This window comes from Physeter macrocephalus, chromosome 8 (genome assembly GCF_002837175.3).
Source record: "Physeter macrocephalus isolate SW-GA chromosome 8, ASM283717v5, whole genome shotgun sequence".
NCBI classification, from domain to species: domain Eukaryota; kingdom Metazoa; phylum Chordata; class Mammalia; order Artiodactyla; family Physeteridae; genus Physeter; species Physeter macrocephalus.
The window spans coordinates 51,098,397-51,109,133 of NC_041221.1; the positions used below are offsets into that span (position 1 = coordinate 51,098,397).

Here is a 10,737-nt window from a genome sequence, read left to right on the forward strand (position 1 = left end):
TACATTCCAAAGTGAGGCCACTATGCACACATTTTGGAATATCTGGCTAAGAAACAGACAACTCTTAAACCCTTAATTATACTGGGTGCATAAAAGGGCTGGGAGCTGGAGATTAAAGGCGTATTTGTGGAGCTTTGGAGAGCTATTGGGCATTCTAACCCAAGAAGGCAAAGTAGGAGATGCTACCTCCTATCCCCAAATCAAGAGAGAGGAGTTTCAAATGCAACACCAGGGTTTAAATGTGAGCCTGTGTTTTGTCGAAAGCCTGCTTTCGGTTAGCTTCGTTGGATTCGCTGGCAAAATAACTACTCTCTCACACAAATAAACAGCTTCAATCAAATCTTTAATAGAAGGTGATTTAACTTAATTTCAATATACAATCACTAAAAGGAAAGGAATAAGAATATTAACAGAGTATATAAATTTCAATATACAATTATTAGAGGGAAAGGAATAAGAATATAAAGAGTATATAACAGAGCATACATCACCGAATCGGGCCGACCACCTACTTCCAGATCCAAGCAGCAGCTGGGAAGTCCCGAGTAACAGCAATCTGGAACCCCAGTTGGGAAGGGTCCAATGTTCGCTGATCCCCGGGAACTAGCCAGATTCCCAAGGCCCAGGAAACTTCGTGACTTACTCCGTTCTTTATCTGTTGGTTCCCAGGACTTGCTAGCACCGTTTCTGCTGAGCTGCATGTAGTCTAGCGGTTTGGCATGTAGCTCTCTCAGGGTCTTTGTTTAGTCAAAAGCCTATTGGTGCCTCTGAAGCCTGAACCAGACTATTCTACTAGCTTCCCCAATTATAGACAGCCTGGTCTATAATTTTCTCTTGAAAAATTTAAAGGGTAGCAGATAGAATGCCTAGGAATGAGCCAAAAATATAAAATGACTGCATTAGGTACCTGGGCTCCCATGGTTTGTGAAATAGGATCCTATGTGATTCATGCTACAAAAAAGCCAGGATAGTTGCCTGAGGTCGTTTCCAAGTGGACCACCCGGAGTGGCACCCCATTAAAGGCAATGAGGACCATGATAATCAAGCATGCTTAACCTCCACAAGCAAATATCATTTGTGTTTGATTGTGGCTTTGAGGGAAGGAATTGTCTTATCAATTACTTACCTGGATTGGTATGGGCATCACTCCCATAAGACTTGCTGTGTGGTACATGAAAGGTGCCTTTGGATGATTTCACACAGACATATTTAATACTATGGAACGAGGACACTTCAAGTATACGTCACACAGACATGCACTTAGACCACATGACATTTATTGATATTTACGCTTAAATCCACTTTGATATTCAGTATGGCAGTGGGAAGTGGCAAGGCAGTGTAGACACTGAAAAATAAAAGGACAGGAACAGACGATTCTGGTAGTACTGACACACATGTTTACAAGATCTGTCAGTATTTTTGCAACCAGATGTATTGATTATATTTTATTGAACCATGGTGGAAGATAATATATTCTCCCCATCTTAAAAATGAAGAATCTGAAAATAAGCTAAAGAAACTCAAGGTAATGTTTTGTGAGGAAAGGGAAAAGGTTAGTGCGAGGAAACCCATCCATTGAATAAATCTCTGCTTACACTTCCACTGGAATAATTTTCAAAGTTGTGCTGACTATACTGAGAGGTAGGAGAAAGAACACCTCTACCCACAACCTTTCTACCCACTGGGTAACACCTATAAATGCTCTTACATGTGTTCTCTGGGCCCAGGGACAAGAAGTTTTGCTTGTATTCTGCATACCTTCTGTAGGAGACCAGATCCCTCCTAGGACTCAAGAGTCACCAAAGCTGCTTGAGTTCACACTCTGGGTGCAAGTGACAAAGGCCCAGCTCAAGCAAAAAGGGGAAATTTTGGGCTCATGTACAGCATGGAAGGAGAGAAGTTGGCCTTCGACACGTGCAGAAACAGGAACTCAAATACCACCAGGATGCCTCCTCTCTGCAGCTGCAGTGTGTGTTTCCACTTCTTTCTCTCCAACTGGAGCTCAGCTTGTAGGGTGTGTGTATTGGGGGGGGAGGGGGGGGAACAGGATGTTGGTGCCAGAGTCACATTCTTCTTAGGGCTTAGGGAACAAGGAGGAACAAGAAAATTGGCTTCTCTCTCATCTCCTGTTTGTAAACATAGGATAAATAACCTGAATGGTACATTTTGGGTCATACACCCACCCCCGGGTATAATCACTCTGGACAAAGGAGAGCTACCAAAAGAGGCATATCCTGAGCACAGGCCCAATTTCTTGGCCAGGGGGTGAGTCTGTTATGAGAGGGGCAACACAGATCCTGCGTAGACATCACTAGAGCCACTTCAAAATGCAAGCAAATGCAACACCCCACTGGGAAATTACTGATGTATGTGTATCCCAAAGGCATGTTACATAAAAGCAAAGAAATATTAACACATGAAATCTGGGATAATAATTTTTATAGACAAATCACTGACTTTGACAAGGAGCAAAGTCAGAATTCATCTAGGTAAACATTTCATTTGTTCTTTCATGAAGGATAATACCTTTTCTTTGGTAAGATCAAAAGAAAAAGCAGTAACTCAATTAGAAGTAGTACAGTGTGCTAACTTTATTGTTGGCTATTCCACCAATCTCTGTTGTATTATTCCCATGTTTAGGCACGCCATTCCCAAATGAGAAAAAGGACAATCACACCAATCTATATCAATTTGGAAGACTTATTGTACATCTTAATTCATTTCTTAACATCCATGGTACTCTTTAATCAAGAATATAAAGCCATCTACTTAGGATTTGCCACTCAAAGGAAAGAACATTCTTAGAATCACACAATAAGTAAGTTTACAAATATAGCAACCATCAATATCACACATTTTCTGAACCATAACTCTAACATGGATGTATATCATTTCTCCAGGCCTTGCAAATTCTTTAAAAAGTCCATTTTACCAGTACTGGGAGAGTATGCTTTCAACCATACAGCCAGCCAGAAGGACCATTTTATATACAGAGTGTGCTTCTCACAAAAAAACCCTCTCCTTCCTCTGAAATGACAGACTGTAGCTATATCTGAAGAGAAAGTGAATTTCAATGACAACCATCAGCTAAAAACATGCATAAATTCCTATATCTGGTATGAGAGGAATGGTATATCGCACTGTACTATGCCTACCTCTGTCCAGAGGACAGCAATCTGGCCTGTCTTCAGGGTGCCTGGACTTTTCTCCCATTTGATACGCAGGATGCTTGGTATACTCCCTGGGGAACTGTTTGATACTGAGGATACTATCCTCTGAGGAGAAGGTCCTTACAGAACCTAATCCATCAAGTTTATTTTCTAAGAATGAAGTTCACTGCTCTTCAAATCCTGGATTTGCTCATCAGTATTTCCCTTAGTTTGATAAAGCTGAATTAAAAGTACTTTGTTCAAGGAACAAGCCTGGGCAGAAGAAATAACACTGTTCTGCAGAAAAAGGCATTCAACATTCAGAAACTTTTCTGAGCAGAAAAAAGAGGCCCGGAAAAGAAAGGACTTTTTAAACTCTGCTGTCACTGCTTCTATGGGTTCATGATGAATGACCGCACAGCCCCTTTTGGTCTAAGAGGAGGTATTGTATAAGAAGCCCACAGTAACATAGAGAAAGACAATTATCCTTCCAGATACACAAGAATACTGTACTGTTTGAAAATTAGAAAACTGACTAGGTCAGTTAGGCTTATAGCCCTCTTGCTAAAAGCAACTTTAATCTTTGGCAAAGCAGAGATGATTATTTGGTTTGCTTATAAAGGCAACTTCTTGGTTGGATGTCAGCACCAATAGAACCTATACCCTTTGGTCTCTCCCACAAACCAGGTTACTTCTTCCACACAGAGATGTTCCTGTTTGCCTTCTTGGGCATCCACTTAGTTACAAAAAGTGGGGGGGTTAGGAGGTGTGGGAGAAGGGATGCTCCAGGGAAACAAGATGTAATCACAAAATCAGAGGCCAAAAAAAAGACAGAGGAGGTCGAAGGAAAATCATAGTCCTTAAGACAGCATTTCTCCTGATTAAAATTCACAAAAATGTTATCTTTCAGGACTAGTATGATGCTCCCCTGGGTATACTCTGGGTAGAGTTCATTTTATCCCTCATTCTTTTTTTTCTATGTGTCATGATTTAGTTAGGAGGGAAAGTATATCAATGAAACTCTTCCTAAGTAAGGGCCCATCTTGGTACAAACTGCACACAATTTAATGTACACACCACAGAAGATGAAGAAAAACCCAATGTGAGCACCAACTGTAAATATGACCTCAGCACTTATAAAGCAAATAAGATAATCATATTTTTATTCTTTTCGTTTTTCATTAAAATGTCACAGTACGCTTGAGAGAACAGTCTACATGGCTGTATAAAGCATTAAGATGATAGAAAACTAGTCAAAAACTGCTTGTTAGATATACAGTTATGATTACTGATGTCCTTTTAATAAAATCCTATATGGTTAAAATGAAAAACACACAGCTTGGGACAAAAGCCTACTCCACATTTCAAGTTGCGATCTGCTGCATTGGTATGAGTTTTGGTGAAACCTGGTAAAAGAAAGAGAAAAAAATAATCAACTTATGAAAAAACCTCATGGTATAAACATCTTTCCTTTGAATTTCCAAACCTGAGTGATGTAGGTAACAAGCAGCCTTGTCAGGAACCTCACCTGGAGTTTCCTCGTTATTTTCCATTCTGAACCACTGAGAAAAAGAACACCTTTTCCATTTACATTTTGTGTATTTAGTAGTTCTCAACCTTCTTGCATTATAGCTCTTAAATTAAGGATCATTAAGACTCGCAACTAGGAGGAGGTGGGGGGAGAGTAGCGGGAGACAAATAAAGGGTCCAGATAACCAAACTCTCTACTGAATGGACCACTGAGCTCTGAGATTGATGAATCAGAGACACAGAGCAAGGCACAAGTTTCAAAATCCTCAAAATAGGTCCAGTCCATTCACAATTTTGTTAAGAGATACTTAATGTAGTCTTTGGATGACAAACTTATATCAGAAATTTCATAATCAGAGTGGAAATGATATAAAGGCAGTAAAAAGATACCAAGTTATTACAAAAAGGAGGTAACAGCATTAAAAATATTAAATATTAACTATAATTATGTTCAATGTACAAAATAGCAAATATATTCCTAGGAGTCTTGAAGCAGAGAAATATGAGGACAGATCTACATTTAATGGTAAAGGTGGTGGAAGAAGAAACCTAAATGTAAGTAGTCTGGCTTAATTTTGACAGATTTTTCAAGGTGTAATGGCAGGTACAGATTTCTTCATTTAATCTGCCAAATATCCATTAAGTCCGAGTAACAGGCCTCATGGACAGCACAGTAATAAATACTAAAATTTAGGTGATTTTTGAGACCTTCAAGGATGTGGCAATTGAAGTGGGTCGAATCTGCCTTCCAGAATAAACACTTAATATTTTTTTTAAATGAATGAATGAGTGACTGGATTAGATAAGCTTCAAAGAACTAGAAGAAAGGTTTCTAATAGAGGTTAAGTCAGTATTAAGAATAGAAGAAGGCGATCATTTGGCTTTGATGAGGTTAAATATTTCTAGTTTATTTGTAAATTGTTTATAAAGTCTTCACAGTGTTGAGAGTTAATGCCCCCTTCTCCATGTAAAGAATGTAAAGAATGACATGTCCAGAATAAAAAGGATAGGAATGGCTTGGTACATATCCATATCTTAGGATAAATGAGGGCTCATTCAGACTTGCCAGCTCCGAGAACAGATATTTCATAATAGACAAAGTAATAGACATTAATAGACAAAAGTCACAGCCCACATTTGCAGAGATATTCAACTCTACTGAAAAGAATAAAGATATATGGGCTCCGAGTATTTAGAAAGTGTGTCTCACAAACTATCGATTTTCTTTTTTTAAACAACAGAGCATCTGTGGAAATAATTTAATGAAATAAAACTCTATTTTGACAACAGACCATTTTCTAATAGGTGCTTTATGGCATTACCTTTAAAAGGGAACTGGACACCTTGATTTTTTAAACTAAACATCTGACCCTTCTCCTTGTCATGGTGGCCCTGTCTTCAGCTCTTAGTATCATTTATATCCTCAGTGTGGAACTTGATTTTTATCAGAAAAGAAGATGAACCTTTATGTAGACTGACTTGGCCTATTTTTGTACAGAAAAACATCTACTGAACCTCCATTTTTCATCTGTTCTCTCACAGTCTCATCAACATTGTAAGTCCATGTAAGCTGAAGCAGATTATCCTGCCAAAGTGATCTACAGGCTATGCACAGGACTATTTGATTTAAATGCATAAGATAAGCTACGAGTTGTCTTCCCAGTCCATTGAAATCCAAAGAGTATACTGTTTAATTCTGGTATAATGCCAGTTCATAATAGATATTGAGAGTACAAATTTATTCAACTTGGCAAAGAATGCTTGCAGCTGGCTTCTTTCAGATTCCATTGCAAACATATAAATAGGCAGGATTCTTATTTGATTTTTTGCCACTGGTGGTTTAGGTGTATTCCTACCTAGAGAGCAAGACCAAGGTCCCTAGGAGGAGGAACTATACCAATTTGTTCTATTTTACTCACATTTCATAGCTCAATATGGGACATACACTTGGTGTTTAATAAATAATCATGGACAACTAATAACCTCTGGAAGTTTATTCTACCACATGATGTTCAACTATGGATTCAATTTATCTTAAAATTTTTAAGTTAAAAAAGAAACAAATATTCTAGTTTAAAAAGGTCCACAGACATATATAGTAAAGAAAAACTTATGTAACTCAAGCATGCATCAGAAAAGAAAGAAATGAATAACCAATTGAATTAACTACTAACTGAAAAAGATACTTTGGAGATAATGGAATTTAAGTGGTGGAATGTCACCTTTCTTTTTTCTTTCTATTTGGCCCATCAAATAGCTGGCAGTAACACACTTAGTGATGCAAGTATAGCCCAAAAAATTTAAAGAAATTTAACATTTTCATTAGCTTGTCACAGCTATAATATGAGGAACTGTGCAGTATCACTTTGACTCTTTGAAAATGAATTATTACCTGATATTTATTTGAGAGACAGAATTTTTTCAAAATGTAAGTGCCCTGGGAAAAAAATAAACCAAAGGACTCCTTAGGTATAAAAATGTTGGGAGCTAGTAGCATTAAAGAACAACAGAAAAGCATTTCTGCACAGCATCATAATCAAGCATTTGTAGAGGGTGAACATGTGTGTATGGCTCTACCCAGCAACAGTGCTGGGGTGGAGCATTTATTCTCACATTCCCTTCCATGTGGAGGGACACCTATTAGTGTAATACTCTGGCCTCACGTGTTTCCCTTAATGGCTCAACTAAATGATGATTTGGGCAGAGGAACTGGGGTATGTGAAACTCAGCCCAACTCTTCTTCCTCATCGGGATCAGCCTTCTGTAGGCAGCACGTGATCTATTTTGCTCTCAGTCACATGGAAAGAAGCTCAGCAGTAAAGACTCGCCCCTGTGTGGAAGGCCTATGATTTTCCACGGCTGCCTATAACTGGGAGCTGAAGTCTCCCCCACTTCAGGGGTTCGTATCTGGGAAGACTTTTGTGGCTGTACACCAAAGCCATATCCTTCATTCTAGGCTTTATAATGATGATGTTTTTAACCTCTACTTGCCCAGCTCCTTATCTCTCTCAATAGATTCGGAACTCAATCCCCAAGAAATATAGAGGGAAGTCCCTTTCTTTATAGCAACTGCATTTTGAAGGAGAGTGATGGTATGGAACAAAATCTCTGTCCATTATGAGTTGGCTTCTCTTGCTGTGAACTACTCCTGACCAGAATGTTATTTTAGAAGTGTGATGAAGGTTCCAGAAATATAGTCAATATCTGCATTTTTTTTTTTTTTTTTTTACAAAATTTCCACAGCTTCCTTTGGAGTTCTAGATATAACATGACCCTTAAGAGAGTTTCCTCCTAATTGAAAAGAAAACTCTTTTCAACTGGCACTATGGTTACTATGAATTTTTTACGAAGCTATTTCAGGTGATACCTAAGGGACACATTTTCCTTTCACATTTTTTGTTGTTTTTGTTAATTGCACTGTGGCACACAGGAAAGTCTTAGTGATTCTTTTTTTTTTTAATGCCCAAATAGTTCATTATAACCATTATTTTTAATACCCTGAAACCACAATTTTGTCATACCCTGTTATCTGATGCTGTCATATCTTGTCTTTTTCTTTGAAATTCTCAGGATTTTCTCAATCAGCTTATTTCCACATTCTGTATCCTTTGCCCATTCACTTGCCCATATTCTTAGGTATACAGGACCTTTACCAACACATTTTCACAATTACTTTGACCTAGGTTTTTACTTTTTTTTCTTTGTTATGCAACCACCTGTCTGTCTAACTATTCTCTTCTAGAATGTTCACTTCTTGGTATACAGTGAAGGCTGAGAAACAGAAATCCTTTTTCAAACAGAAATCTTGAGTAAGTTATAATGTAGTCAGATATAGAGTAAAATGCTACCTATGCAGTAATAATCATATGAGATATCTTCTGAATTATGACATGGAATACCTCTGAATTATCAAATAAAGAGAAGTTAACCCAATGTACTTTTATTATTAAATGTATCTTACTGATAACCCAGCTATTATGCAAAACATCTTATTAATTAGAAGACTCTGGATCCTAGCCTTACAAAGATTTTGATACACGTGACCTCATCTGTCAGGGTCTAAAGAGATGCCATTGATCATCAGATCCTCAAAATCCAGTTCTTCTGTCAAGATGGTTTAGCTGATACTACACCTTTTCAGGGCAACACGGACATAAAAATTAACATTTCATTTCAACAGCCTAATTTGGAGGAAACAAGATTACATGTCAATGTCAAAAGAGAAGGAGGGGTGGTACTGTGATAGAAGAGGGGCCATAGGATAATTTTCATTGTATCAAGACATGGAAACTAGCACTTTAAGAAAAAGCAAAAACAGTAAAAATACATCTTTTTCATTCCTGATTTACCTACGTGACTAAAAAAAAAAAAAACCTGATAACAATGAGGATCTTTTTTGCAATTCCCTTTTGCAGCAGAGACTTGAACATTCTATAGATCTCAAAAATGCTATCTGCTGAAGAAGAAACTAACTCATCCACATAGGGAAAAAATATAAAGAATAGCTAATTAAGTAAGAAGAACTGTTTGCTTTTATCACTGGAGTAAGGAATTCTAAACAGTTAAACTATAAACAAATCCCATTTTTTACCCCCTGGGGTCATTGAAAAGTTAATTAAAGATGAGCTTTTCATGTAAGGTATTGTTGGGAAGCTTCTTTTTTTCCAAAGGGAAATTCAAAAAAAGGTTAATAGACAAAGACCTTCATATAATACCAGAAACAGTTACATGTGGATAATGAATTATGCAGCAAAATTGTTTTTACAGACATTTGTTACGCACTGACAGGTACCAGCCAAGCATGTAGTACCTAAGGAAGAAATGTATGAAATACATGCATGATTTAACAAGTAAGTTTTATTAAATTACCTTCTCCAGGATAGGCAGCTGCAATATTTCTTCTCATTATAAATATATTTCATTTTAACACATAGAGCTGTTCTTAAAAAGTTATGTGAGAAGCAAAGTCTATTTCTTCATTTTCTCAGACACATTTTGACGTTACATTTGATTAACTTCAAATGGACTGAGCTGTCCTCTCGACCCCCGTTAGGTAGGTGATTGGTGATTCATAAACAAGCACTTATATTAAAGGGCGATTATTTATATTACAGTATTATTCTCTTAGTTTTAAAAGGGGATTTGGAGATTTCTTAAGTGGATACTCCCCTGATGTTCTTATCTGCTTTCTAAGTCAGAGTTTTAATGCACTAAGTTTTTCTTCAAATACAAAGAACACCTGTTTTGTGACTACAAATCTGGTGGTGTCAAAAGCTCGACATTCTAATATCTCCAAGGGATGGAATAATCAGGCAAAGAAGTTAATCAAAGAGAAAGTCATAAGCCATAGATGGGTTTAAAAATAAGGAAGTACCATTTCTCTGAGTGTGGCTGGCATTTTTTAGTTAATTAAGTTTGGCCACGGCTGATGCGTAACCCAAGAACAGAGGATTGCAAGGGACTTTACAGAAAGTAGCTTAGAGTCCAAGCCCAGCCTGCTGTTTCCAGCAGCTCCTGGTGGTTCCTCCCGCTTCTGACTCCTGAGCCAAACCCTGGCCCATGAGCCAGAGCCTGTTCCTGCTGCCACCCGCTCTCAGCGGAGGCACCCTTCCTTCCACTCCTGTTCTCTGCTAAGGTCAGCTCCAAAAATGATCACAAATTAATGGTTCATGTCGCATAAACATCCATTACTCAAGCTCAGGATATAGGACAAGTGGCTGGATTTGTTCACAGAAACACTTACTGTGAAATCGCACCCAGTGCTCTTTTTTATGTCATCCATTGTCAGGCCTTCCCAGAGTTCAATCAGAGTCAGGCCTTTCTTGTTGTCCACGTCAAATACAGCCTGTAGAAGTCAAGAAAATGACAACGACAATTTCTATTACGGTAATTATTTTATAGCACAAAACAGAAATAACCTCTCAAGTTCTTTAAGGAGAGAAAAGACTCAGGATAAAAGACTGAAAATCAGCAATGAAAAAATGTCAACCGGGGCTTCCCTGGTGGCGCAGTGGTTGAGAGTCCGCCTGCCGATGCAGGGGACACGGGTTCGTGT

The 10,737-nt window shown here is 38.0% G+C and overlaps 1 protein-coding gene across 2 annotated transcripts in view; it reads right to left on the reverse strand.

Annotated features, from left to right (window-relative positions):
• Nucleotides 1-3,734: 3,734 nt before the first annotated feature.
• OXCT1 (3-oxoacid CoA-transferase 1) overlaps nt 3,735-10,737 on the reverse strand; it is a 131,338-nt gene continuing 124,335 nt past the window's right edge. For both annotated transcript variants that reach the window (XM_024119268.3, XM_028492880.2), the window contains exons 16-17: nt 10,426-10,527; nt 3,735-4,558 (exon numbers count right to left, since the gene is read on the reverse strand). In XM_024119268.3, the coding sequence (XP_023975036.1) occupies nt 4,517-4,558; nt 10,426-10,527 (144 nt within the window). In that variant the 3' untranslated portion in view covers nt 3,735-4,516. The remainder of the gene's footprint in view (nt 4,559-10,425; nt 10,528-10,737) is intronic.